The sequence below is a fragment of the Rousettus aegyptiacus genome, unplaced genomic scaffold (assembly GCF_014176215.1).
Source record: "Rousettus aegyptiacus isolate mRouAeg1 unplaced genomic scaffold, mRouAeg1.p scaffold_m13_p_12, whole genome shotgun sequence".
Lineage (NCBI taxonomy): Eukaryota > Metazoa > Chordata > Mammalia > Chiroptera > Pteropodidae > Rousettus > Rousettus aegyptiacus.
In genome coordinates this window covers 19,187,342-19,215,309 of record NW_023416287.1, presented here as the reverse complement: position 1 = coordinate 19,215,309, position 27,968 = coordinate 19,187,342, and the positions used below count along the sequence as shown (strand labels likewise).

The 27,968-nt window shown below is 54.5% G+C and overlaps 5 protein-coding genes across 8 annotated transcripts in view; 2 read left to right on the top strand and 3 right to left on the bottom strand.

Annotated features, from left to right (window-relative positions):
- Positions 1-1,203: 1,203 nt before the first annotated feature.
- On the bottom strand, positions 1,204-17,273 carry NECAB3 (N-terminal EF-hand calcium binding protein 3). 4 transcript variants are annotated; one of them, XM_016162247.2, is made up of 13 exons: positions 17,029-17,271; positions 15,064-15,088; positions 13,708-13,816; positions 12,643-12,668; positions 12,330-12,427; positions 4,352-4,488; positions 3,943-4,061; positions 3,709-3,788; positions 3,551-3,604; positions 2,957-3,069; positions 2,706-2,783; positions 2,108-2,199; positions 1,204-2,012 (listed from the first exon to the last, which is right to left on the bottom strand). In XM_016162247.2, exons 1-13 carry the CDS (start codon positions 17,128-17,130, stop codon positions 1,984-1,986), a joined length of 1,062 nt encoding a protein of 353 aa, XP_016017733.1. In that variant the 5' UTR covers positions 17,131-17,271; the 3' UTR covers positions 1,204-1,983. The 4 variants fall into 4 exon arrangements, with proteins under 4 accessions (XP_016017733.1, XP_036085413.1, XP_016017732.1 ...); XM_036229520.1 differs by lacking the exon at positions 12,643-12,668 and having other exon boundaries at positions 17,029-17,272; XM_016162246.2 differs by lacking the exon at positions 1,204-2,012 and having other exon boundaries at positions 2,034-2,199; positions 17,029-17,273.
- Positions 5,749-7,157, top strand: CUNH20orf144 (chromosome unknown C20orf144 homolog). Its single transcript, XM_016162208.2, has 2 exons — positions 5,749-6,025; positions 6,756-7,157. Exons 1-2 carry the CDS (start codon positions 5,900-5,902, stop codon positions 7,155-7,157), a joined length of 528 nt encoding a protein of 175 aa, XP_016017694.2. The 5' UTR covers positions 5,749-5,899.
- ACTL10 (actin like 10) lies at positions 9,875-11,065 on the top strand. The gene has a single exon (XM_036229519.1). It carries the CDS (start codon positions 9,875-9,877, stop codon positions 11,063-11,065), a length of 1,191 nt encoding a protein of 396 aa, XP_036085412.1.
- Positions 17,274-18,485: 1,212 nt separating the features above from the next.
- On the bottom strand, positions 18,486-27,925 carry E2F1 (E2F transcription factor 1). The gene is made up of 7 exons (XM_016162244.2): positions 27,518-27,925; positions 22,919-23,009; positions 22,361-22,580; positions 21,125-21,277; positions 20,255-20,369; positions 19,938-20,160; positions 18,486-19,811 (listed from the first exon to the last, which is right to left on the bottom strand). The coding sequence occupies exons 1-7, from the start codon at positions 27,776-27,778 to the stop codon at positions 19,564-19,566; spliced, it is 1,311 nt and encodes a 436-aa protein (XP_016017730.2). The 5' UTR covers positions 27,779-27,925; the 3' UTR covers positions 18,486-19,563.
- Positions 22,919-27,968, bottom strand: part of PXMP4 (peroxisomal membrane protein 4) — a 29,484-nt gene continuing 24,434 nt past the window's right edge. The window contains exon 6 of the transcript XR_004953626.1: positions 22,919-23,009. The gene's annotated coding sequence lies outside the window, so the exon portion shown is untranslated. The remainder of the gene's footprint in view (positions 23,010-27,968) is intronic.

Sequence of the window (27,968 nt, the reverse complement as noted above, 5' to 3'; positions counted from 1 at the left end):
TTCTCTATTAAGGACAGACACCGAAACCTGGACAGACGCCTATGACTCAGGTGCTGGCAGCACTTTTTAGGAACTGCCAGGGGTCTGGGAAGTGGGGTGGCAAGAATACAGCCTGGCATGGTGCTGGCCAAGGAGCCATCAGGGAGCCCTACGCGTGTTGTTTTGGGGGGGCCTGGGAAGCCAGGCCCGTAGGAACAGCTCTGTGTGACCCTACAAGTCTGAATTCCTGCAGGGGTCACTGGGGGCAAACCTCAGAGAAGACCCTACCTGGAGTCTCAGACTACAGACACCCTGAGCTGCTACCACCTGGGCTGCCTTCCTGGCCATGCCCCAGTGCTCAGCAAGGACCTGGCACCACTGGGGCATTCAGGAACATTGGTGAAATGTCACTCAGCTCACTAAAAACCTACCACAGCTCCCTCAGGATGAAGTGCCTCCGAGGCCCTGCTCTTCCCCACCTTGGCCCCAGCCCACTCCCCCCTCCCCCAGCCTCAGCCACCTGCTGGGCTTCCTTGATTTCAACAAGGCAAGCTCTTCTCCTCAGAGCCTGAACAACTCCTGACCCTGACATACCCAAACCAGGTCAGAGGCCATCCTGTGCTCTTGTGGAACCATGTGCCTCCCCTTTAGAGCCCTTGTCCATGTTAGTCACCTCCCTCTGTGCCCCTAGACCCTTTTCCCCAGATGGCTCGAATGAGGGTCCGGCAGTGGCTGAACAAACCAACTCAGCCATTACTTTCCTGGAACTGCTCTATGTCAGGTGACAGGGTGGTCTGGGAGGGGGTGAGGAGGGATGGAGGGGGAGGTTCTCTCTGGGGACAGGTCTTCTCACAGAACCACCCACGTTCTCTGGGACTCTGAGAAGGCTCTGTGCTCAGCCCCCAATTCCACAGCACACCCTACTGGCATGGTGGGGGGTGAAGCTAGAACCCCCAGCCAACTTTGAGAGCACTGAAAGCAGAGACCATATCCACTCCCCTTTCCCGGGTGAGATGCCAGAACCAGGGTTTGTGTGGGGTGAGAGGGCCCGAAATTGAGGAAACCTGGGTCAGCAGTGAAGTTCTCACCGTCCGCAGGTAGGGGCGCTCGAGATGGGAAATGGTTGATTTCTGAAGAAAGGCTTCCTGCCCTGAGTCTGTGGTCTGAGATCCAAACCAGCCCCACAACCTGGCCTTCTTGCTGAGGGAGAGAGAGGACACAATACCAGGGATGACCACTGCCTTTATTGTCTCTGTGCTGGGGTCCTGGGCTGGGGTTCAGAGGTGTCTGGGGCAGCAGGTGACAGTAGACCCAAATTATTGATACTTGGCAAGATCACCTTGGGCTTCCCATAGTGTCCTGAGTATGGGTGGGCATGAACATGCAAATGATATGCAAATGACATGCAAACCAACCCAGGATCTTCTAGATGTCTCCAGTGCAGCCGAGAGTGCAGGAAGAGTCTGGAGCCTGCCAGTTCAGGAGGGTGAAGGGGATACCCAAGTCCTTATCCCACACCGCAGATGGATCCAGCCCAGCCTCAGGGGTTGAGGTTGGGGAAGGGGGTCCCTGAGCATCAGCCTTGGTTCTGCTGCTGGTTAAGAAAGAGCAGAAGCCTGGCCCCAAGACAGCAGGAAGAAAGCAAGGCACCCACTAGACAGCCAGACAGCCCAAGGCCCACCCAGAGAAGCAAGGAATCTGCCCTGGGTCACAGCAAGGCAAGGGCAGAAGGGACCAAAATCCAGGCCTCCTGAGCCAGGCAGAGGCCTCAGAAACCAAAGCTACAAACAATAAAATATACTGATAAAGAAATGGAAAGCAAGCAGCCCAGTCCTTGATTCCTGGGCTGAGAGTCTCTCCACCAGCTGGTCTGGGAGGCCTCTGACAGCCAGGCGCCAGGTGTAAGAGCAGCAGGTCCTGTGTCTTGGTGCTGAATTGACTAGTCCAGAAGCTCCAAAAGGAAGCAGGCAGGGCCCCAGGGTCCTTGGCTAATGCAGGTCAGGCTCAGTTATTATTTATAATCCACCAGGAGGCTAGGAGTCAGAGGTTGGGGGTCAGAGGCCATCAGGGGCCCACTGCCCCTCCCCAGGTCCCAGGGCTATAGAGAGGGTCAGGAGCTGCAGCACACCTGGGAAGAACACAGTGGTGAGGGTGTCCGGAGCCCGCAGGTGGTCAATGAGGATGCGCTGGAAGGCCTTACTGCAGGCAGACTGCTGGTGCCTGGGGAAGGCCGTGGAATGGACTGAGGCTCAAGCTAGTCCTCCGAAGATCAAGATCATTTGGTTAAGAGCTCCCCACTGCCACCCAAGTCCTGCTGCCTGGATTCAGATACCAGTCCTTCCTCATACTGGCCCTGAGCCTCAGTTTTCTCCTCTGTGAAATGGGACAACAGTGTCTACTGTACTAGGCTACTGTGAGGATCACATGAAGTGAGGCACACAGGTGCCTGGCACAGGCTGTGGTGCAATGGTGACAGTGGATATTCATTGAGTATCTACTGTGTACTTGTCACCATGTTCAGTTCTTCACACATCATCTCTTTTATCTCATAGGAGACTGGAACTGTTATCACTCCCATTTTGGAAAGGCCACTGGGGCTCACAGGGGTTAGGTAACTCTCCAGAGGTCACACAACCAATAAACAGGAGAGGACGATTTAAACCCAGGCTTGGCTCACTCCAGAGCTTATAGTCAATAAACATCAGCTGTTAGACCACCATTCATACCTTCTCCAGGAGGCCTCATCCTGCCAGAACTCATACAAGGTGAAGGAGGCATTATCCAGCATCTTCTGGGCAGACACACTGTGGAGCCAAAGTGATGGGTCAGGTCAGGACAGGCCTGAGATGCCACTACTGCTGCCCACCCAGCCAGGGGTGTCTAATAGGAGCCTTGGCCCAGGATGCGCAGCCCCCGTGCTCCTCCCAGCTCATTCCCCCACCTTCCTTGGCTAGCCGCCAGGCAGCTAGGCACTCACTGCAGGCAGTGGGTCTGGGCCCCTGTGAAATCCACGTAGCAGCGCAGGGCACGATGGAAGTCCTGCAAGGCTTCTTCTGCCACCTGCACCTGCCTCTGGGCCACAAGGATGTGCTGGCAAGAGAGGCAGCCCAGTTAGCTAGGGTAGGGCATGATTTGCACCAGACCCAGCCTACCCGAGGTCAGGGTCCTGCCCCAGTATGGCCCCCAACGTCCCTGGTTCCATCTGACTCTTTCCATCACCAAGGTCGCTGCCTTGATCCAGTCACTAGCCCACTCTCCTGTAGTATGCCATTCCTTCTAACTCTCCCCTCCAGGTTCCGTCCGCACTGCCCCAGAGCCAGCTTTCAGAAATGCAGAGGAGGGAAGCAAATCCCAGAGAGGAGCGGTGATTTCTGCGGGGCCACAGAGCAAGGACCAGAACCTAGCACCTGCCTGCCAGGCCTGGGGGATGAGGACTGGGCAAAAGCTGGGAAGGGTGGGTGGGTATGCAAGGCAAAGGCCAGGTGGGTAGCTGACCCTGTGAACTCCTTCACTTCATGAGCGAGCACCTCCTAGCCCAATACCCAGCCCCCTGTCCCTCTCCCAGACTCACCGAGTCAGGCCCCTTGGTAAGTACCTCTTCATGTAGGGGTTCCAGCCGGGGGGCCTGTGAGGGACACAGAGTGTGGGCCGGGCCCCCAGCATGTGCCTGGTTTGGGCAGACTCCAGAAAGGTCCACTCCTGTGGGGCACTGGCCACATGGCCACTCACCTTGCACTCAAGCTGGTCGATTAGCTCCTGGAGACGGTTGACCTGGAGCCGCCACTGCATCTCTGCCTCTGAGCTCCGCCCTGAGGGTAAGGGTCCATGGGGGCATGTCTAGGTAGGAAGTCTCTCAGGTTGAACTGAGGGGCAGCGAAGGAGCAGGCACCGGGGGGCACTGGGGAATGCCGTATTTGCTTTGGACCCTCCTTAGCCAGCCCTCCCACCATACCCCAGGTGCACCTATGTCAGAGGAACCAGGAGACCAGGTGGGTGACCGACTGATGCTCCGCAAAGCCCTGCGCCCTGCCCGCCGGCTGCTACGGGGCCTGTTCTGCACCTCCGTTCTCTCTTCATATGACCTAGGGAAAATAGAGGGTCAGTCCACTGCTGGCAGACCCGCAGCGCCAAGGACAGGGACCCCAGAACAGGGCCAGGCTTGAGCAAGGCAAGACAGGCTTCCCAGGACATTGAGGCCCCAGCCTCAAAGCCAGCATTCCTCTCACCCCTTCTTGGCCTCCCTGCCTAGAACAACAATTTGGGCTCCAACATGCTGAAACTGTGAAATGTGGTCAAAGCTGAGAGACTTGGAACATAAAGATAATGGGCATTCGTGAACTGAACCCACAGGTTGTCAGGACTCCTCATATACCTTGGGCCACGGGCCTGGATCTCCAGGGTATCTGATGCCCCCTCCAGTGAGCTCTGCAGGGCTTGTAGCTGGCTCACTGTCTCCCGCAATAGGAAGCGTGTCACAAACTGGTCCACCTTGGAGGCCCGTTCATACTCCTGGGAGCAGAAGAGGCAATAATCAGCATCTCTTGGCCCTAAGCATATATTTATGAATGGGGAGCCACTCCCCTGCTCCCCTAATCCCTGTCCATCAGAGCAATAGTGGTTATGTAAAGAGCAGAGGGCCTGCAGAGCTGGCATCAGCAGAATGGTATGGGACCTGGGAGCAGGGCCTGGCCCCTTTCTGGGAACTATGAGGCCAACTTAGAGGAAGGCATCTACATTCTCTGGGCCCCAAGGCTCCTTCCATATTGAGGCCACCACCTTCATCCAGGAGGCCTCTGCACAGTTAGGCTGTTGAGGGCTGGGAGTGGAGCAGGTCACAGGGCATCTAAAGACCAATTTTGACACATAAGGCAAAATGATGGTATAATGTGGTCCTATATTCACCAGCTGGCTGCAAACTCACAGTCTATATATGCGTGTATAATTCACTCCTTCGACAAACATTTACTGAGCACCTCTTACTAGGAGCTGCAGACACGAGAAAGCCAAGTCACTGCCATCAAACACACACACCCCAGTACTGAGCCAACCTACATCACTAGCTTCTTCCAGCTCCTTCTCCAAATGGAGAGACTGAATGGCTGACCAAGTACCAGGCTCTGGGGGCCAGCGCGGGGAGTTCCAGGTATCTGCCCTCCCTCTACAACGAGCCCCCAAAGCACCATCCATCAGGGACTTTGTCATCTGCCCATGACCTGCCTTGGCACAGCCATTAGATGGGCCCTGTTGGACCAGGCTTATGAGCTGAGAGGCAAGGACAGAGGGGAGGCTAGGCCCTCTCATTCTCACACAGGACAATAGTTTCTGTCCTCTCTCTAGACTTCTGCCTTACTCCAGACTTCCTTGCTATGCTCTGAGCTCTCTAAAATCCTTCCAAAAAATTCCCTTTTGAGTGTTTAAGATGATAAATCAGTTTCTATTGTTTGCAACCAAAGAACCCAGCTGACACAAGCACCCACTTTGTGCCAGGCCCTGTTCCAAAAAGAACTTCATTTAATACTAACAACTTATGGTAACCATAATTAACCCCATTTTGCAGATAAGAAGACCGGCGCCTAGAGTAGATGATTACCTTGGTGAGTCACACAACTAGTTAGTGGCGGGGCCAGAATTCAAACCCAGGCCACAAAATTCCTCTGTACTCATCACTAAGCACTTTACGAGCATCACCTCATTTATGACCACTAGCCCTTTTACGGCTGAGAAACCAAGGCCAGAAGTCACAGAGTGAATGGAGCCAACATTCGCCTTTAGGTTCTAGAGGAGCTCAGAGCCTAGAGCTGGTGAGGTCAACCCATGAGGTCACAATGTGGGACAATGCTGGGGCAGAGGATCCCCAGCCAGAGGGCAGGGCAGGGCAGAGCAGCATGGGCCGTGGACCACAGTGTTGACCAGTCCCACCATGGGAAACAACAATTCCCACAGGAGGACCAAAGTGCCTAAGCAGGCTGGCAAGGAGAGGCCACCTGATATGGACAAGGCCCGGGGGAAACAGCAGTTCTCCAGCCACCTCAAGCAGAAACCAAGGGTGAGTGCTAGGGGATGAGAGGCAGGTGGGGGTCAGGGAAACCTTAACCAGTGGGAAGGAGGGGATGATGGGAGTCTAGGCCTTGTGGGAAGAAGGCCTAGCGGCATGGATGAAGCAGTTAGAGAACCTCTCCTGAGGATGAGGGTCCTAGGAACTCATGTGGATGTGGATGGGGTTCTAAAAGCCCGGATGGGAGGGTAGAGTCCAGAAACCAGGATGTGGATGACACTTGGGAGTCAGAAGGGTGGGCAGGAGAAGAGTCTCACAACCCAGATGGATGGGCGGAGGTCCCCATGTAGGGAATCAGCCTCGGTTGGTTTCGCTAGGGCTATGGGCACCAGGAGTTCCCTTATGCCTCCTTTAGAACCCCAGCCTCAAAACATGCTACTTTCCCCCCTCTTCGAGTGTCCAGAGGCCCTGGATCAGGGCCGTGGTGGGTGAAGGTCCCAGCATCAAAGCTGTGAGGGCAGGCAGGGATCCCATAAACGTGGACAGGGAGAGGTTTCATGGGGTCAGCCTGGGTGGGTAAAGGGTTTTCAGAGGAGGCAGGGGAGGGGGGTGAGGGCTGGCAATAGATCAGGGTAGGAACCCCCTCCTGGGCATGGGAGGATGGTGGGAGTCCCAGAAACGCGGATAGGTTAGAATTTGGGAGGTAGAACCAGGATGGGTGAGGGTCCCCAGGAGGAAGGCGGGGTGCGCTCTTTCCCTCACGTTTCTGCCCTACACCCAGACCAAGATCGTGCTGCTACTCCCTTTGGACAAGCGGCAGCAGCTAGCTGAGGTAGCGGCGGGATCTGGCGCGCAGCCTGCGGCCGCTGGAGTGGGCTCCCCGGCAACGCCACCCATGATGCGAGGTGCAGGCGATGGCGCTGAGCGGCAAGAGGGCGCACGCGAGAGAGAGATGAAGAAGATCTTGGTCCTGCTGCTGCTGTTGGACGCACGGCTGCAGGAGGGGCGCCGCGCAGCCGGCGGGGCCAACGGCGGGGCAGGTTCAGGGGGCGGGGCCAAGGCCACGCAGAGTTGGCTGCGGCTCTACGCGCGCCTGGTGACCAAGAACCAGGCGAGTAGCGAGACTGACCCCGCCGTGGAGCAGCCAGTCAAGCGGTGCCGCTGCCCTCGCCCACGGTCCTGAGTACCCGGCCCTGAGTACCCGGCCCGGCCCCCTCTCCGCCCCCCGCCCCCCGCCCCGCGCCCGGCCTTGGGACCCGGCCCAATAAAGAGCACATAGCAACCCTGGTGCCTGTTAACTATCCGAGGTGTCGGGATGTGAGACACAGAGATGAACAGGCGAGTTGAGTGAGAACTGACCGACGGCCATGGATCAGAGCCAAGGCTGTTTTTACCCTCTCCTTCCTTGTGACTCAAGGGTCTGTACACCTGCCGTAAGCTGGGGAAGGGCTCCCCTGCTACAGTGCAGGACGGAGGCTGTTCCTCTTCCCCTCCAACTCCAGGCCTGAGTCAGACCCTGACAGGTCTACAGCCCCAAGGGTTTGGGCAAACCCATGTTTAACCACGCCAGGAGGGAAGGCCTGCATCCAGCAGAAGATTGACATCTCCAAAAGTCCCCAGCATTCACAAGTCCTTCTTAGGCAGAAGGATGGTCCAGGCAGACACCACCTTGGAAAACAGTGAAGGTCCTACAGTCAGCGGGGGTGGGGCCTGAGGCTCACATTATGCCTGTAAATGCAACCAGAAGAGAAAGGCTGGGGTCACTGGGCCTCTGACCCCTTGCTCCTACTCCTTTCCGTCTGGTAATCTCCAAGGCACCGCAGTCATTTGTCACCCAAACTACCCCTTCCCATCCCTTTCCCCATACTTTAGCCAAAGGCTTCTTCCAAACCACTTACGGGTAGTTCACTCTGCTTATAAACTCATACTGGTTCTCCATTGCCCACAGGGAAACACTCAAACCTATTTGGGAGATATGCAGGCCCAGGCCCAAGACTCAGTCTTACCCTTTAGGGCTCCTCAGTGGTTTTCACGCTCAGCCCTGCTCTGGCCATATTGTCACTTGTGGTGTCTCATTTGAGGCTCACCAACCTAATGCACCCATGAGAGGCCTGGCACGGTTTCTGTGGGCAGCAGCTTCTCTTCACTCTTCTGGGTCCCAAAGCCAGCTTCAGACCCTAAAACCTCCTCAGCCCTTCAAAACCTGCAGCCTGCTTTCCATTGGAAACCAATCTGAAAATGCTCCCTTTGGGGGCAGATGCAGCAGGTGAAGGTCCCAGCTCAAAAAAGCCACAGGTCTGGCTTCTGCTGAATATGCACTTTCATCACTGTCAACCTGATCAATGTCCTCTCCACATTGCCTGCATCAGGCTAGAGCTTGTACAACCCATAGCATCTCCCCTGCTACTTGTAAGAACCAACCCTTCCCTACCATACACATGGTTACAATCAGGGTAATCATGTTCCTCAATGTGGCCACACCTCCTGGCCATAAGCCATTGGCCCAAGTTGGTCCTATCAGCCTCTTCCCTGGGTCTATAATTCAGGAGTTAAAAAGAAACCGTTTTATGCACAGGTTGAAGTCATTCTTCAGAAGAATAAAAACATTGTAGAGCCAGGGTACATCCTGGGTTCCCCATAGTCAGACCCTGCCTCTAGTCTGTTCCTGAAACCTGATTTCACCTTTACTCTTGGTATCCATAAGATATACAAGATCCTTGCAATAAAATCCCTTTTTGTTAAGCTCACCCAAGTGGGTCTTCGCCTTGCAACCAAAATGATCCTAAAGAGAATAATGAGACTGCAGAGGCCAGAAGTGGCCTCTTCTTTGTGTGTGAGGATTACTACCTTTTGGAGAAAGAAATTGAGCTCAGGAAGAGATTAAGACTTGTTTAGGGGTGCACAGTGAGTCAACTTCAGAACTGAGTCACCAACTCAGGCCCACTTAAGTCCATAGGTGGAAGTCCCTGAAGGTAGTGTCCCTCTGTGGGCTGCCTGAGCCCTTCAAGGCTAAACACACAGATCCTCGGAGTGACTCTACCTTTGTGATTAAGAGCTCTCTCTTCAGCATGGAGAGGGGAAGAGCCCCACATTTGGCTAGAGTATATATCAGATTGGTTGTGCTGGGCAGTTGAGGCCAGACCCCTTGATGTCCAAATCACTGCCCTTAATCCTGTCCAAGGAGAGAGGATGGGTCCAGGGAGTTTTCGCTGGGAGAGAGGACTGCAGAAGCACCGCAGGTGTCGAGGACTGAGGTCACAATGAGTCCAATCCAAGTTCTTTTCTGTCCTCCTCTGACCACTCCCTCCCACCTCCACAACCAGGAACTACTTTGGTCAAGCCCAAGTGAGAGGTCTAAGACACTGCCTGGGACTCAAGGACTGGGCTGGTCCCCAGAGGGGAGATATATATGTCTGGATGACATTGCCACAAGGCCCACTCATTCTCAGAGCTGCTCCTTGTGGCTTCTCCAAATCTAAAAGGATTTGGTCTGGCCCTCTCATCATCCACCTCTGCCAAGGCTGAGGGGGGAAGCTGCACAACAGAGCTAAGTCCTGAGAGTGAATGTGGGGCCTACCTCAAGATGGAGCGTGGAGCCTTGAGCTGTGAGCCAGAGGTAGGCAAGTAACCACTGGAGTCCTGTGACAGCAGAGACAGACACTTGAACCAGAGGCGAGGCCCCGGGCCTAGGGGCGGAGCCAAGAGCTGAAAAGAGATATCAACTCTGGCCAGAAGAATCCAACCTCAGGACCAGAAAGCAGAGCCAAGAATTGAGAATGATAGTTATCCAGTCCATCGAAGCAGGGATTTAGGCCCAAGGAGCCAAGAACTGAAAGGTGGTCCTCCATCTAGGCCAGCTGGGGCAGAGCCTCAGGCCAGGAGTAGGGGTGGGGGTAGGAGATGCAACCGAGTCTCTGCGGGGAGAGACGAGCCGGGAAGGTGGCGTCAGCATCGGAGAGCCGAAGGGTTCGCCGGCCGCCCTCACTGGGCCGCATCGCCGTTGTGGTGGACCAGGGCTCAGGCTTCACCAAGGCGGGCTTCGCAGGCGAGCATCAGCCGCGCCTGGTGCTGAAGAGCTCCAGCCTGGTGCCCAGCTGGGACCGGCCAGTGCTGCCTGGGGTGCCAGGCTGTGAGCTGGCGGGCGGTGTGGCACGGGCTCACCCCATCAAGCACGGTGTGGTGGTGGACTGGGAGGCGCTGGAGGGTCTGTGGGAGCGCCTGCTAGTGGGCGGCCTGCGGGTATACCCAGAGCAGTGGCCTGTGCTGGTGAGCGACTCACCGTCGGCACCACCCTCTAACCGCGAGAGGGTGGCCGAGCTACTGTTCGAGGCCCTGGCAGTGCCTGCGTGCCACATGGCCAGCACTGCATTGTTGGCGCTCTGCTCCACTGGCACGTTCAGCGGGCTAGCCGTGGAGGCGGGCGCGGGTGTGTGCCACGCCACACCCATCTACGCGGGCCACTCATGGCACAAGGCCACCTTCCGGCTGGATGTGGCAGGCACCACCCTGTCGCGCTACCTGCGGGACTTACTGGTGGCTGCGTGCCCCAATCTATTACAGCAGAACCTGCCCCGAAAGGCCATCACACAGCTCAAGAAGCACTGCTGCTATGTGTCGCTGGACTTTGAGGGTGACCTCCATAACCCTGCCCGCCACCACCCGGCTAATTTCTGTTTACGCAATGGGTGTTCCGTCTGCCTCAGCAGCGAGCGCTTCCGCTGCCCGGAACCTATCTTCCAGCCTGGTCTTCTAGGCCAGGCTGAGCCAGGACTGCCCACACTGGCCTTCCAGGCACTGCAGAGGGTGCCGGCAACACTGCGGAGGCGGCTGGCTGACACCGTAGTGCTGGCCGGTGGCTCCACACTTTTCCCTGGCTTCACCGAGCGCTTGGAGATGGAACTGGAAGCCCAGTGCCTGCGACATGGCTACGGGGCACTGAAGCCACGCCTGGTAGCCAAGCCTGGGCGTGGCACAGCTGTGTGGACAGGTGGCTCCATGGTAGCTTCATTGCGCTCCTTCCAATGCCACTGGATGACCCGGACCATGTACCAGGAGTGTGGCTCCAGGCTGGTACACGAAGTGTTCAACTGAGTCATACTGGACTGAAGGGGGTAGTGCCATTGGCTGCAAGCACTATTTATGCTTGTGCACACACATGTCCAGTGGCAGAGGCTTGCTGGGCAGAGCTGAAGCTCTATCAGAAGCACCAAGTGCCAGATAAAGTCTCAAGTGATTGGAGCTGGCAAAGTCATGGTGTGGTTATGGGTCACTCCCTACCCCAGGAGAACCTGCCCCGGGGGCCAGGAGAAGGTAGTCCAGACACCTAGGGACCTTACTTGGACCTGCAGTTTGAATTCCCCCTAACCAGTGCCAGCTCAAAGAATGCCAGTCCAGCTGTCCATGCCTAGGCCCTGTTTCCATGGCAATAAGGAAGATGATGCTCACTCTTGCATATAGGCAGCAGATAGAGAAGTCACCATAACATGCCAACCCCTCATCATGTGCCATTTGGATTCCCATTCCACGTCAGGCCCCAATGGGTAATCCTTTCAAAAGCTACTAAAATCCACGTGAAAGAAAACAGAGGGAAAGCACTGTCATCAGCTGATCATGGACTCGCTGAGGCCCTCAGTTTCCCTTTCTGTTAAAAGGGAGGTCAGGGACTCCCAGGCTTGCACACTGCTCCCTCCCAGCCCCCTCATTAAAGACTATGGGACAAAGAGAGGTGGAGACCGTTCTTAAAAGAAACACACAAAGAGATGGGTGTGGCTTATGGGTTTTTTGAAGTCATCACACAAGGACCTGGAGCCCTGGCTGTGAGCATTGTTTATGCTTGTGCACACATGTCCACATATGCACACGAACGCGTGGGTGCAACGTGCCTGTCTATTCCCGCACATCCTCAGGACAGGCTCCGCTCTACCAGGCTCTGCACACCAGCATGCCCCACCCCCAGCTCATCCTTGCTGGGTCCTGGGCTTGATACCCCATAATAGTTAGGTCTGACCAATAATAAAAACAGTAGCAGCATCAGTTCTAGGTACTAAGAGCCCACTGCGTGCCAGGCATAGTGCTGGGTGCTAAAGATGGAGAATAAGACAGACAAAAATCACTGCCTTCATTCTTATTTAATTATCACAATGTACGGAGGCAGGATCTATTTTTATGCCCAGTTTACAGATGAAGAAGCTGAGATCCAGAGAAGTAAAGGTGCATAGACAGAAAGTGGGAAAGACAGGATTTGAACCCAGGCCTCTAGCTCCACAGCCCCAAGCCATGATAGTGGAGGCTCTGCCAGACGGCGAACACCCCCTGCCCTCATTCTGGGCCCCCCACCATCAGCTGCTCCACTCACCAGCTTAGTGGTATCCATGGCAGTGAGCACTGCACGGTTCAGCGACTCCAGGGCAGCCAGCACAGGCCGGTAGACACCTAGATGTTCTGAGAAGTAGTCTGCAGGAAGAGGAGGTCCTCGAATGTTCCAGCTGTGCCTTGTCCCCACCCACCCACCCCTGCCATCTACCTGACCTGAAATTCCTCAGCAACAAACCACACCTCACATCCTGAATCCAGCCCGCCCTACTCCATCAGGAGACCAGCGACAGCCCCTCATCCCATCCACCTGCCCAGAAGTCCCAGGAGACAGAAGCGCTCATGGGCCTACTTACCACATAGCTTCTCCGTTTCCAGGTTGCTGCAGGGTAAAGAGGAAGTGCCCTTAAGACCCTCAGACTTGAGCCTGGTGAATGGAACTTTGAAGCCAACATTTCTCCCTCCTCCCCACCTAACTCAGCCTACCAAGCAGGGGACTCTTACTTGCACCTCGGGTTAAGTTGTTCAATGGGTAGAGGCCAAGAGGGTTGTGGGGGAGCAAGAGAACTACTGTCCCATCAAACACTCTCTGAGGACAAAACTTCAGACCCACTCTTGGCATCCAAGGGGATTTTGGGCCAGGGAAGACAGATGTGGACACAGGCCAGAGAGGAGTGGTCAGAGCTGGGAAGGGGAAGCCAGGGCTGGGGAAGTCCAGAGAAAGCATGGGTATTACTTGGGAGGAGGGCTTCCTGGAGGAGGGACTGTCTGTGTTAGGCTTCAAAGGGCAAGGAATTTTACTGGAGTGTCTGGTGGGGGGAGGGGAGATAGATGAACAGTCCAGCTCAAGATTCAGAATGGGGAGGAGAAGGGAGCATGAGAGCCTGAGCCTAGGCACAGGAGTCAACCCAGAGTCTAGAATTTATTCTAAGGAAATGAGAGAAGAGGAGAGGGAAGGACATGTGTGTGTACACCCATGTGAGGAAGCATGGGGAGGAGTGCACGCAAACTTGTGCTAAGGCCTGCAGATGTGCAAGCACATGTGGGAGGTGTGTGGGAGTTCATGCACCTGCATCCACAGGTGGAAGCGGGCATGGCCCAGCTGTCCCCTGGTATCCTCTGGTCCCTGTATGAAGCAGGAATGAGTGGGGAGGGGAACCTGTAGGCTGAACCACGGGTGGTACCATGGGTGGTGACTCAGGCCTGGCTATTTTGGGGTCTCAGCTGAAAGGAGTGCAATGGGCAGAGCTAGAGACAGGGAGGCGGTGAGTGGGTGAGTAAAAGTTGGCACCAAGCCCTGGCGCCCCTCTCCCTACCACCACCACCCCCTCGTTCTTCATAAGCAGCAGGGGATACAGTGGGGTTGAGACAACCTGGCCTCACATCCACCCATGGCTCTTCCATTCCCCTCTCATACTCACTCAGTAGAATGCCCATCAATGCCACTGAACAGCTCCTGCAGCTCCCTGGGGCTGAGGACCCCATCGGCAAAGTAATTCTGGAATTCCTCAAATGAGAGCTTACCATCATCTGGGGGGAACATGGAGCAGAGTTGGCATACCTGACCTCTCTCTGGCTGCACCCCTGCCTCCAGGTCCAGGGCCCCTGAAAGCCTCACAGCATCTTACAACCACCTAGCCAGATGGAATGAAATTCTGATCTTGGTGGGAGGCCTGGCTGTTGGGAAAAAAAGGACTAGGGCCCCCAGAGGTGCCCACTTAAGGGCTCACTTTGCAGGCAGCCAAGGGATAGGGCAGTGCACATATGGTATTGGGTAGGACTCAATAAATGTTTGCTAAATAAAGAAATAAATGAACAACAGCCTGGGATACATCCAAATCATGGCAAAGCGTAGACGTCACTTGGACTTGAGGGCCAAGTCTCTGCTTCACATACTGACCAGCCTGGCCTCAGGGTGTCAGGAACCTTGGTGCTATAAACCCAGGCCCTTCATAGAGAAGCCATAGGGAGGCAGATGAGACCTTCTTAAGGGTTGGGGCCTCTATAAGCAGCAAGCTGGCTCCAGAGGGAACGCCCTTCTTGTCACGGGGAGGGGGCGGGGTGGGGGCCCGGTCATGCAGCAGAGACTGAGAGCACTGAGAGGGATGGCCAAAGATACTGGGTATCTGGCCTGTAAGGCCTCTAAGTAGATAGGGCAAGAAAAGCAGACAGAATGCTCTGATCCAAATGAGACCATGTGTCCTGATCAATGTGTTGGGACACATAGTCTCCACCAATTTGAAAAGACCCAGGGAGAAGGGCCAAGGGGTGGAGAACACAATCCTGTCTCAAGTAGGCCAAAACACAAAAGAGTCCAAAGGCCCCAGATGAAAATGGGTCAAGGCTGACTGGCTGCCTCAGCTCAGACCCTCAACTGGCCAATCATGGTAGAGGGGCCTGCCCTGGGTCATCTATGGGCAGCAACTTGCTCTCGGGGTTCCCTAGCAGCTCCTGCTTTAGCTTTCGAGGCTTTCCCAGACCAGGGTCTGAGACTGCCCAGCACCCAGGGCAGAAAAGCTGATTCCCTGAAGCCAGCTTTATCCTGCCCTAGCCCTCCCTGGGTTCAGATGGTTAATAAGTGGAAAGTTACTGAGCCCTCTAAAAATCTAAGAGTAAAAACCCCCCACAGGGCCTCATCTCCATTAGCCTACCCTTCCCAGCCCCTCACGCAGCTAACCTGGGGTCAACCATCACACAGACCTGGATTCAAGGCCCACCACTTAAAGGCTATGTGACCTCAGGCAACCTGTTTCACCTCTCAGGGAAGCCAAACTCACCATTCTTGTCTGCTCTGCGGAAAACCTAGAAAACAAAGGGTCATGGATAGGAGCTGAGTGGGACCTGGGAAGGCAAGTGGCCCCCACCCAATTCAACAGAGCCCCAGCTGGCCAACCTGCTCCTACCCTTGCCTTTCTTGCTGGCCAGCCTGCCCCCAACCTTGCCTTTCTTCCTGCCCAGCCTGGTCCCAACCCCCTACCCAGCTCAGCCCTGCAGGAACTTTTCCAACAAGGGGGGGCACAGGAAGAGCACACAGCAGGTCCCACTGCTTGCTCACTTCTCCTGCAGGGCCTGGCCTCATGGGGGGTATTCCAGGCCAGCTCCCTGTACCCCCACACCTAGAGTCTATCACAAGTTCTATCTGATGCATAGTCCTTGGCATCGTCCTAGCTTGCGGAAGGCAGGGAAATGAGCCAAGATGCGGCCTGAGGATCCCGGGCAGCCGTCCCAGACCTGAGCCCTCAACTCTGCTGTGTGGCCATGGTCCATCTCAGATTCTGCCCACTCTGGTCTGTTTCTCTGTGTGCTTGGTGAAGACCTTGACATGCAGGCAGTGACTACTTATTCCTTTGTTAGTGCCTTAGTTTTCTCACTAGCACATGGGGGAGCAGGCTGGGGTTAGCCCTTCCAGGGCTGGGGCTTCCTATGACACCAACATAATGTGTGTGCGTGTGTGTGTGTGTGAATACGCATGTGTGCTTGCAATGAGTGAGGGTGGCAGAAAGCAAGGGTGAACCAATTGTATTGATGGGGAAGCAGAGGTGAAGAGCAACAGAGGCAGATAAACAGAGGAACAAAGTCAAGATATGATCTTGTTTCTCCCAGGGAACAGAGACCCCTAGATTGCCCAAAGCAGCCCAGCAAACATGAGACCAGTAGGCCTGGCAAGGAGCAGGCCAAAGCCTGGACAGAGCCCCTATCAGCTCCAGGTTCTGAATGCCACTCTTCTAGCTGTTGTCTCAGGGTTGGTGAGGTTCAGGGATGAATCCAACTACTAGCCAGAAGCCTGATTCAGAGGTCTACCAGTGGCTGGCTTGAGGTCACCTAGCAGCCCTGTGTGGCCTCATTAGGGCAGATGGAGATACCGAGGTGGGGGTACCTAAGCTGGGAATGAGGACACCTGGGGCCACATTGTGTGCCCCTGCCTCCACGTGTGATCTCAGATAGACCCCTAACACATTACGCCTTGTTTTCTCCATCTGGGAAACAGGAGGGTCGGGTCCCTTCCAGCCAGGACTGTGGTCAAGGCGCTGAGTCACTGGGGGCAGTGGGGAGGGGGTAGGAGTATAGCCTTTCCCACTGGCAGGGACCTCTGAGAGTGGGGGCATGAGAGGGCCAGGTAAGGACTGAGCATTGGGGTGAAAGGTGGGGAAGGGGCTCAGGACAGTGACTGAGGCCTAGCCAGACTGGTCCACACTGGTGCCCACAGGGGCTGCAGGGCCACGTGCCACCTACAGGAGGGGTATACAGAGAATGACTGTGGGCAGCCCTGATCAACTATGGGGCCCCACAGCCCCTGGGTCAGGTCTAAGGCCTCTTGCTTGGATCGGCCCAGCCTGGGGCTGCCACAGAGGGGTACCACGACTGTTCCTGTGATCAAGTGTTGACAGCCCCCACCCACCAGACACACAAATGGATTGGGTTCGAGGGTGCCACTGAACCAGAGACAAGGAAAGAGAAGGAAAGAGTGAAAGACAGAGAACGGGTCACAAAAGCAGTGAGATAAAGGGAGACACGGAAACAGACAGCAGGGTCAGAGTGAGACACAGACTGGGCCCCAAACAGACCCAGAGGGAGAGACTGATGGACATGGGGAAAAACAGTTGAGAGACTCAGAGACTGGGTGGGGGGCGGGGGTGAGGGACAAGAAGAGACAGGGAGAGATAAGACCTGGAAAGACGCTGCGAGAGACTGACAATCCCCAGGGCCGGAGGGCTGACGCCCCCTGACCACTCCCCACTCACATCCTGGAAGAGCGCGTGTCCAGAGGGCCCAGCGACCAGTGCAGGGGGTCGGGGCGAGGGCGGCCGGATCAAGCACACAGTGAGCAGCCCCGTGCATGCCATGGTGTCGCCACACTGGGCCGAAGCTCCGGACTCTGGTCGCCGCCGCCAGGGACTTGGGGGGACTGAGGGGTTCGCCCGCCCATCAGCGCCGTGCGTACGCTCAGGGCCCCGCCCCCGAGGCTCCACCCCCTGTTCAGACTGGCCTCCGACGCACCTCCCAGCCTAGCTTTTGGCGGCAGCTTGTAGAAGCCTGCGCATTCTGCAAGACCCCTGCGAGACCCCCTTGAGGGCCTGTTTTCCTGTCTGGAAAAGGGGAGCGAGCTCCAGCCTGTAGGTGGATGACCTGCACAATGGAAACTACCCGACACCAATGATCTCCACGGTTTCGCTACCAGAGCCTCCTAGAATCACCACACATGTCATTTCCAAGGACTGAGTAAATGGCCTGTCAGCTTGGGAGCATTACACAGTCAGAAACAGAATGTGAGGAATACGCTATGCATGTCCACCAAGAACAGGCCCCATACCACCACAGGGTTTCCAAAGCAAACTGGAGCATCGGAGGCCAGTCTTTACCTTGCGGGCAAAATCTGCATGTGACCACACCTGAAGGTCTGTATCCTTTTTGTAAAAATAATGTGCCATAGGATTACTGAGGGGATTCAGACTAAAAAGGGATTGTTAAAACATACACAGATCACTGTGGTCTGCTTCCCAGTCCACCCTCCCCTTTGCCATTCTGGCCCCCTTTTCAACCCATCCTTTATACAGAAGCCAGAGGGAGCTTTTAAAATACATAACATCCCCAGATTCACCAGTGAGTCCTTGCTTCCTGAATAAAAGTCGAAGACTGAACTCTCCCCTCTGGCCCTCACCTCAGGACTCCAGCTGTACTGGTTTCTCGCTGGTACTGCGCCTCGCTCCCTCCTGTCCCAGGGCCTTTGCCTATACTGCCCTCTGCTTGACACATTCCCATTTTCTTACTGTTAATTCCTATCTTACAGCTTTCAGCTCAACAGCCCTTTCCCCCTGATTTTGAGTCTCCTCCAACAGACCCTGAGAGCCCCATGAAGGAACACACATCTCCAGAAACTGAAAGATCCTGACAGACTTGGACAGTTGTAATTATTTGTTGTATGTTTACAAATGCCCAGAGACATCTGGAAGGAACACAGCAACCTGATCAGAGTGGCTTCTCCTGGGTTGGGGAAAGGAGGGGAATTCACATATTACTTTATTGGATCAGTTTTTAAGTTGGGACAAAAATAGTGATGAAGTCTTCCTTGGGGGTGTGAGACTCAAATTAAATGAAACCAAACAGGAAGGGGGAGAAGGGAAGCAGAGATCAGGCATTTTCCCAGCAATCTTGACCTCTCCCACCCCTAGATTTGTTCCCAGTACATAGTCCCAAAACCTGGCCCAGACACCATCCAAATATTTATTAAAACCAAAGCAAGAGGGAACAGAGCTGTAAGGAAGGCAAATCAAAGTGCAGATTTGAGGGTGGGCAGAGCAAGAAGTAGGGTGGAGGGGGGGCACTTCAAATGCCAGAGGAGGGACCCCCTGTGATTTGGGCTGGGGGGAGGCCCTTCACCCACCCCACCCACCATCAGTGAAGGTTCCCCACTCACCTCTCCCATCTCACATCCATCCTGGGGGGCTGCCGGAGCCCTGCAGTAACCCCCTGGGGAGGGACCACCCCCTTCATCCACCCATGGCTGTCAGTCAGTCAGTCAGTCTGTCTCCCTCCCTCACTTTCCCAATAAATAAACCACTCAGGCCTCAGCTCCTCCAGCGTAGGGCAAAGAACAGCTCAGGGACACCTGCCCTTGCTCAGTGGTATAGGGAGTTGGGACATCAGCCCTATGTCCTTCCTACCCTTTGCTGGTGCCCCAGGCTTGCCAAAGAGGCCTTGATAAATAAATAACGCTCCATTAAAGCTTCGATCAGAAAAACCTTTTAAGACGACAGAAGTGCTCTCGCTGTCCTGCAAACAAGCAGGCCAAGGCTGCACCACCTGGCCTGGTCAGCACACAGCAATTCTGGGGGCAGATGGCCACCCTGGGCCTCATGGGGCCCCTGGAGCAAGGAGACCAAAAGTGCAGTTAGAGCCCCCACCATGCACACACATGGACTCACGCATACACACGTGGACACACTGGGGCGTTTTCAGTGCACGCACAGATGTGTTCACCTTCATTCCCCGGTACATGCACGCACACACAGACTCACACACACTCACACCACTCACCCTGTGTAAACACGTTGGGTGCTAGGTGCATGCACATACATACCACAAACAATCCTTTCCTTCCTGGCTTGCTCAGCTCTTGGCAGTAGCCAGACTCCAGAGCTAGAAGCTTCTGGAGGTAGGGGAGAGGGGTATAAATTAAACATTTCTAATCAGGCTGGGAGGATGGCCAGGGGAAGGGGGCTCCAGGGCTGCAGAGAGTGGGTGGGCATCTCAGGAGGCCCTGGTCCCCCTAAGCCCTGTCAGAAATCCAGAGGGGTGAGGTCCCCAAAGTCACAGTCAAAGAGGTCTCTGATGCCCTCGCCCTCCTCAAGGCCAAAGTGGTAGTCAAGGGCCCCGTGGGGGGGAGATAGGCTGATGAACTCCTCAGGGAGAAGGCCAGAGAAGTCCTCCCGCACTTGCTCCAGCAGTGAGTCGGCTGCCACCAGCGGGGAAAGGCGGTCCTCGTCCACAGGGGCCCGCAGGCTACCCATCCGGGAAAGCAGAGGTTCTGGAGAGATGGGGAGCATCACAGGCCACGGACACCCCCGGCAGGGATGGCAGATGGGGCTGTCATGCCTGCCCACCCAGCTAGGGGAGGGACCCTGTCCCACCCCAACCACCCACCTTCACCCACCTTGCTCCAGGCTGAGCAGGGACTGGCTGGGATCCGTGGCAGGGGATGATGGGGGAGATGATGGTGGTGGCACTGTGGTGGCAAAGTCAGCTGCCCTGTCCTCCTCCCCAGAAGCTGCCCCCTGGGACGGGGTCTTTCCAGGGCTGGCCCCGCCCGCACTCTCCTCGGGGCACAGGAAAACATCGATGGGGCCTTGTTTGCTCTTAAGGGAGATCTGAAAGGTCTGGGTGGAGGCAGCAGGCAGGGTAAACTGAGGATCAGCTGACCACCATCCCAGCCCAACCTATCCTGGTCAGGGCTGGGGACCAATGTCTCACCTCTGAGGAGTCCACGGCTTGAAGCTGGGTCTCGGGAGGGGCCTTGATCACCATGACCATCTGCTCGGCAGGGTCTGCAATGCTACGAAGATCCTGGCAGGTCACGTAGGCCAGGGTTGGTAGAGTCAAGGATCATATGAACTTTGACCTCTGGGGCCACCCACCCAGACAGCTAAGGAAGAGCTTCCCGTTTGCTACTCTCTCCTGTCCTCTCCATCCCCTAACTAGGGTCTGGTACATAGTTGGGGCTTGTGCCCATCTTGTGCTCCTGAGCCTCAACTTCCACATCTATACGATGAGGCCATTCTACCCATCTAATCCCAAGGTAATGATGGCTGCTTGCAATAATTTCATGTAAATTACTTAACATAACTCTAGCCCTGGTGCTGAGAATTTATTCTGACCCACAATCTTGGTGTCAATTAGTGGCTGTCTTCAAAATTTATAAACATAATTTGGGTATTGTGTAAAAAAACCCAAAGCTTATTTTAAAATAAATAGAAGCTTATTTAAAATAAATTTTTGTGAATGAAAGACAAATAAAAACGTATATATCTAACCCTGAAGCTACAACTATGTACCATGTACTGAATCATTGTACAAAATGTTTATTATTGCTGGTACAAGTTTTCCTTGTTTTAATCTGTGCAATTCTGGAATTGGATTTTTTCCCCTTTTTTACAAATGAAACTGAGGCTCAGAGAGGTTAAATAACTTGTCCAGCATCACACAGTGAGTGAAAGCTGAGCTAGGGACTTACATTCAAAGCAAGCCCTCTCCTGAATTCAGGGGCTGGGGCAGCCTCTCTAGTCCCACCTGGTGGGGGGAGCCCAGCCCACCAGGCTTGCCCTCCATGAAGTCCAAGGATATCGCTGGCTGTCAGTGTCCTCAGAGAGCAGCCGCAGTTGCGTGGTACAGATGTGGATCAGGTGGTCCAGGTGTCGTTCATCCTCCTGAAGTTGCTGGAGGTCCTGGGTCAGTCCTTCAAGCCGCCCACTGATCCCCACTGCTGCATGGCTCCCTCTGAGGGGAGGCGCAGGGAGGGTTAGCAGCTCCTGGTCCCTCTGCCCAGTCTGCTGTTGCCTCTGTTCTGAGGCCCAGGTAAGCCTTGCCCCTCTCTGGGTCCAGCTCCTCAGCTAGGAAACGGCTGCAGCTAAAGTCCAACTTAGACTGGCATGGGTTTAAAGTCAGGACTGAATGTCTGTAAACACCCACCTGTCCCTCAGAGGGAGGTGGGTAAGTCAACAATGACAGACGTGCCATGAAATACCACCCAGTTGTATAAAAGGGTGTGAATACATTAGGCGTACAGACATAGAAGCACTTCTAAGACACATTGTCAAGTGAAAAGATACAGAATAAAATGATCTGTCAAAAACTTAAAAAGATATGCAAGGAGAGAGAAGTAGAATGGCCAAAGAAAGAGAAGGAAAGAATAAAGGCAGAATTAACAAGAACATCAAAAACAGACTCACAAATATAGAGGACAATCTGGTGGCAGCCAGAGGGGGTTGGAGGGCTGGGAGAATGGGGTGAAGAGTTAAAGGAGTACAAATTAGTAGTTGATAGATAATTACAGGATGGGGAGCACAACATAGGGAATGCAGTTAGTATTAATGTAATGGCTAGGTGGAGAGCCCGAGGAGAGAAAGATCAATTGGGGAGATCATTTTATAAACTATATAAAGGTCTAACCAATGTACTGTATACCTGAAACTAAAACAAACAAACAAAAAAGATACTATAAAAAATTAACAAGAATAAAATAGCTATGTTAGACCATCTCATTTACGGCAACAGAAGCCAGAACAATTGTAACCTGGTGGTATAAGGGGTTGGCAACAACTGGGAAGTCCACGAGAGAATTTTCTGGGGTTGGAAACGTTCTTTATCATGATCTAGATGGTGATTACCTAGGTGAAGAAATATGTAAAGCTGCACTGAGCTGGATATGCAAGATTTATGTACTTTCCTGCATCTATCACCTCAGCAAAGATAACTCTCCTCCCTAAGTCTTGGTTTCACGAGTTATAAGGTGGAGACGTGGCTCCTTCAGGCTGGCCTGGCCTGCACCTCTGCCCACCCTCCTGTTTGGCGGGTACCTACAGCCACTGAATGTGATTCTTGGACTTTTTGGCGATGAGCTGGATGCCCTCGAGGACGTTGGTGATGTCATAGATGCGCCGTTTCTGCACCTTCAGTACCTCAGCTGCCCAGTTCAGGTCAACAACGCCATCAGCCGAGCGGCTCAGCAGCTCCAGGAAGCGTTTGGTGGTCAGATTCAGCGATGTCTCATAGCGTGACTTCTCCCCTGGGGATTTCACACCTGGGGGTGCCAGGCAGAGCAGAACCACTAAGCACTACCCGCAATCTCAGCTAGGCTGGCCTCCCTGGCAATGCAGGGTAGGATGAGGATGCGGTGGGCAGACAGATCCTTCTCCTTGCGAGGCCAAGCAGGGAGGCCCTGTGGCTGCCTGCCTGCCACAGCACTCCTTTTCTAGCAGGGGAACTCCCCACCCCATGTCAGACAGCCACTCCAGCTGCCCTTCAGCGCCCCCAGAGGTCTGGCTCAGACCTAGGCCTGACAGACCACAGCTTGGTTGCGAACATGTTTATCTGTCCATCTCGACGTAGGCCCAAGCTAGGGGCCTGCTACATGGGTACCTTTTCCTGGGTGGCGGCCTCTGCCCCGAGCTGGCCCACTGCTCTCAGCCAGGTATTGATGGTCAGTTTCCAGGTCCAGTCTCCTCTTCACCTATGGCAACAATGGGAGGATACTCAGAAACAGGAGGATGCAAGAGACCTGAGACTCCTGGGCCACCCCATGTTTTTCTCCTGGGACACCTATGTGTGTGATGAAAAGATCCTAGGGGACACAATCCTACCACACAGGGCGAAACACTCAGCTAGAAGGCAGAAGACCCTAGTTCAAGTCTCAGCTCCACCACTACATACCTGGGGCTTGCTTATACGCTCTCAAAATGTCTAACATTTTTGATATGTCTCCTTTCAAAACATGAAGCCTAACTCTCCTCCCCTTAAATATGGGCCAGATCTGGTAACATGTTTCTAATGTACTCAGTGTGATCAAAGTGACAGTGTGTTTGTTCCTTCTGAGACTGGGTCAGAGAGCCAGTGGAGCTTCCTCTTTGCTATTTGGATCACTCACTCTGGGGAGAGCCAGCTGCCGTGTTATGCAGGACCTCAAGTAGCAAGGACAAGCCCAAGTGGCAAGGAACTGAGGCCTCCTCACAACAGCAACATGTGTGAGCTTAGAAACGAATTCTCGAATCCTAATCCTGCCTTCTGATGACTATAGCCCAGACCAACAGTTTGGCCTCAGTCTCAGAACAGACCCTGAACCAGAAGCACCCAGCTAAGTCACCCCTAAATTCCTGACCCACAGAAACTGTGTGATAATAAATGTTTGTTTTAAACCATTTGAATACAGATCCCTTTGGCAAGTCACCACCTCTCTCTGGTTTATGACTATCTGTGAACATGGCAGCAGCTGATGCTCACCATGTGCTTTGTATAGTTTATTTCATCCTATGGACTAGCAGCACAATAATGGCCCCATTTTGCAGATTTTTAAAGCAACTGAAACCCAGACACACTCAAGGTCATAAAGCTAGGAAATGGAAGAGCCAAGATTCCTGCCCAAGATGCCCTGAAAGTCTCACAGGCATCTCAAATGCATCTAAAACCAGATTTGCCCTCCTCTATTCCCCACCCACAGGAACCTCATTCAGCCCTGCCGCTGACCTCATCATATCTACTTGCCAAGAAATCCCATCACCAGACCCACTACCACGTCCCATCTGGACCATTTAGCCATCTCCCCACTGGTCTCCCTGCCTCCACCTGTCCCCTCCACTTTGGTATCATCTGTCACTGCTTCTCCACATGTGCCTCCAAGCCTTTGCCCATGCCTCCCGACCTTCTACCCTCATACCTACTTCTTCCACCTCTATGAGCAGGCACTTTATCCATCATTTAAATCTGTCTGATCCTGCAATAGAGACTGCACCTCTCCTCCCTCTGAACTGCCTCAAACACAACCTTTTCCCACACTGTCTCTCATGGCAAATTTCTGCAGATGTGTTTGTCTCATCAAGAAGCCAGGGAGCCCCTCAGAGGCAGGCACTGGGTTTGGGCTTAAATGTTTGCAGAATGAACTTCCCCACATGCTGAAGAACTGATACTCCCTCACAAACACACATCCATGGATTCCCTTGGGAGTCCCAGGGATAGAAAAGCTAACACGTGCTGGGTGTTTCCTGTGTACTGAGCACTAAGTAACTGCTTCAGCTGCATTCACTCATGAAACCCTCTAACCAGACCTTGCAGCAGATGCTGTCATAAACTCCACCTCAGAGCTCACACAATGAGAGCGGAAGCATGATCTGAACCCTAATAGGCTGGCACAGAGCCCATGTTAATATCCACCACAGGTCCTGCCTCCTGAGAGCCTAGCCCAGAAGTCAGGCCCCTGCTAACCCTGGAGACATTAAAACAAGGGCTCAAGTAGATGGATGTCCATTCTGCCAACACTCTGGAGAAATCCTGGCACAGGGGCCCCCAAAAGGCGGGGGTGAAGACACACAGAACACTGTTGAAAAAATCTGCATGACTCAAATCCTCATCCACGGGAGGGGGCTACAGAAACTATGGTTCATCCAGACCCTGGAATACCACCCAACTGTCAAGGACACAGGTTGACACAGAATCCTCTCAAAGACTCTGACAAGACAAAAACTGTTTTAGGACAATGTATTTATATAATCCATTTTGGGACTAAAAAAAACTCATAAAGTTTCTTCTCTGGTTCAGTTACTGTTATTATAAGATCCATTTCAGGGGAAAGCCATGGATGAAAGGGAGGACCATGAGGGATTGTTGCCTTATCTGTAAAGTGTGGACAGTGCACTGTTTGAAGATGGAAATAAAGGGAAAACTTCAATTTTCAAAGCTTTAGAAAAAGGAACTTGTCATTACCACCTAAAAAAAAAAAGGCTTAGGAAAAGAAAACAGAAAGATAAATGGATGGGACTGGGATCCTGCCCTCTTCAACTTTTCAGTCTCATAACTTTTTCTATGTATATTTTATTGTTTACAGCCATGACAACAGAGTAAAGGTAGACAGAAGGGCTGGGAGGAATGGCTGAATTGCAGAGCCTTATATGCAGAAGGTGTTCAATGACTACTCACTGGTGTAGAAGCTGAGCCTGTAGCTTGTTTCAATGAATGTCCCAAATGCCAGAGCAGATCCATGGAAGCCACAGATCATTTGACCAGTGGCTACCCACAGGTACAAGAATTGGGGAGTAGAGTGTTAGAGAGCAGAAGCTGGGTGCATGTTTCTGGACTTCAGCTCCAGGATGGTGCCAGCTCCCAACCCTGTCCACCAGCAGAAAATGCCTACTAACCCTTAAATACTGTGAGGACAGAGGCCCCTTTCTTGCCTGTGCCTAGTACCTCATGGTGCTAACTCAACAACTGTTGAATGAGCTGAATGAGTGAAGCTCAGGCCCACTGAGGCTGCCCGAAACAACTACGGGTGGAGCAGAGGACATGCTTCCTTGGCTCAGTCCTTTTGAGCCTGGAGTTCAGCTCCCTAAGGGCAGGACCCATAGCCCAGGGCTTGCTAAGTACTTGTCAAGTCAGCTAAATGGAGGACACTTGTTCAGGCCCCAGGCTGGTACCCACAGGGGCGGCCACTGAGGTATAGGAGACAAGACAGGGGAGTTCCCCCGCTAACATCACTGATGGGGAAGGGGCCCTGAGTTTCCTTCAACCTCTTAACATCTCCAGCAGACAAGGCATCCCAGTGGTTAACCAATCACGGAATTTGGACGGGTCCCACCACTCACTAGATGAATGACAGGAAAGGTTCTAACATTTCTAGGCCTCAGTTTCCCTATCTGTAAAAGGGGAAGGTTGTTGAGAGGGTTAACAGAGTTAATTGGGTAAAGTGCTTGGCTTAGAGCTTGACAAACAAGTCTCAAAACAATGGTGCTGCTATTGTTATTATTATTAGCATCTCCCATGATTCCGGAAGGAAGGCAGCACTGGGCAAGGGGCCAAGAGGGTTAGGGGATGCCTCAGGGACCAGCTGCCACCTAGGCCATCAATACTTGGGCAGTTTCCACACCCTTGCCCTGGGCCCTGCCTGCCTCACCCTCCTACTTGCTCCAAGATCCCTACTGAGACCCCAGTCCCGTTTAAGGAGTTCCTGCTTGCTTGCCTCTGCCCCACCTACATCCACAGGCTGCACCAGTCAAACTGGTCTCTCCGCCCTGTCCTGCAGCCCATAGGTCCAAGCTCCAGGCCTCCATTCCTTTTTCCCCATTTAATTCAGCCACCTCTTCTGGGTCCCCCAATCTGAATCAACCTTGAGCCTCTTGCTGCTCAGGGAGCACTTTACCAAGACCTCCTCCTGACACTGGGGGTTTCCTCTCCAGCTCCCAGAGGCCTTAGCATACTCAGTCCTTGCACAGGGCCCCAGGGGTCTGCCTGCCTGATTAATGAGGTTCCATGGCAACCAGGGCCTGGGAGGGTGGAAGGTGGCAGATGGAAGGACAGGCAGAGGGAGGGGATCAGCAGCTGGCCCAGCCACTCCGCCCCTGCAGAGAAGGCCTCCCAGCCAGGAGCCCTGTCTCCAGAGGCCCAGAGGCCCAGGCCTGCACCTGGCAGAAGAGCATCGAGGCAGGAAGGAGAGCCTCCTCAGTAGCTCATCAACGGTCTGGCCTCAGGATGCCCCACTTCTCCAAGCAACGATACCCACTATCCAGCCAAAAAGTTCTGGTCTGAAGCCAGAAGGCCTCAGTTCAAACTCCAATCCCACCATTTGCAGCCATGTGACCAAGGGCAAGTTACTTCCCCTCTCTGGGCCTCAGTTCAGATGGACACACTGACAACACTGTGCTCACAGCATAGTTTTAAGTTTTAGCTGGCCTGAAGTCCGCCAGAGTCCTGGCATGCAGGTAGCTCCAGTTGAATACACGTGGGCCATTATTATTACTGAGTTTGACCGGCTCCAGTATGGAAGCTGAGCAAACAGGGTCTGGCCCGAGGTCACCCGGCACCCTGGGGCGGGGCTCGGAGGCCCACTCAGGCTTGGCACCGCCCAGCCCCGGCACCTCAGCCCACCCCTCCCCCGTCCCAAAAGCCTCCCGACCGAAAAGCGCACCCCCGCCCCCAACCCGGGTCTGAGTGGGGGTCTAGGCAGCGCACTCGGTCAAGTGTCCCTGATGTCTGTACCGGCGGGCGGCCGAGCGCCGGGCGCGGAGCGCTGGGTGTGGGCCGGGGCGCCTGCGGCGTGGCGAAGAGCAGCAAGTCGGGGTCGGAGGGGCCCGAGGCAGGCGCTGCAGGACCGGCAGGGGCCGGCAGAGCGCTGGCGTCCTGCGCCGTGGAGATGATGACGATCTGCGAGGAGTCAAGCAGCCGCAGCGCGCCGGCCCCAAGCAGGGCCTCCAGCGCTGGCGCGCATGGACCGCCCGCGGGGGCCCCGGCCACGGCCATTGCTCTCACGGCCCGCGGGGCCCGGGTGGCAGGCGGCGGCGGCGGCGCGGGCCCATTGCGGCAGGCCGCAGCGAGGGCTTGATCCCGCTCCGGTTCCCGCTCCGCCCCCGGCCGCCGCTGCCTGCAAAGTCCCGGCCACTTTTGCGCGCCAAATCCTTTTTGCCGCGAAAGAGCCACGAGCTGCCGAGCG

Coding starts and splice junctions, on each gene's coding strand:
- NECAB3 (XM_016162246.2), bottom strand. CDS start 17,130: ATGGCATGCACGGGGCTGCTCACTGTGTGCTTGATCCGGCCGCCCTCG. Junction 15,089..17,028: donor GACACGCGCTCTTCCAGGAT/GTGAGTGGGGAG, acceptor TTTGTTTTCTAG/GTTTTCCGCAGAGCAGACAA. Junction 3,605..3,708: donor TCGACCAGCTTGAGTGCAAG/GTGAGTGGCCAT, acceptor TGTCCCTCACAG/GCCCCCCGGCTGGAACCCCT.
- ACTL10 (XM_036229519.1), top strand. CDS start 9,875: ATGCAACCGAGTCTCTGCGGGGAGAGACGAGCCGGGAAGGTGGCGTCA.
- CUNH20orf144 (XM_016162208.2), top strand. CDS start 5,900: ATGGGAAACAACAATTCCCACAGGAGGACCAAAGTGCCTAAGCAGGCT. Junction 6,026..6,755: donor ACCTCAAGCAGAAACCAAGG/GTGAGTGCTAGG, acceptor CCCTACACCCAG/ACCAAGATCGTGCTGCTACT.
- E2F1 (XM_016162244.2), bottom strand. CDS start 27,778: ATGGCCGTGGCCGGGGCCCCCGCGGGCGGTCCATGCGCGCCAGCGCTG. Junction 22,581..22,918: donor AGGCCGCCACCCAGGAAAAG/GTACCCATGTAG, acceptor TGGCACCCCCAG/GTGTGAAATCCCCAGGGGAG. Junction 20,161..20,254: donor AAGCCGTGGACTCCTCAGAG/GTGAGACATTGG, acceptor GCCTCCACCCAG/ACCTTTCAGATCTCCCTTAA.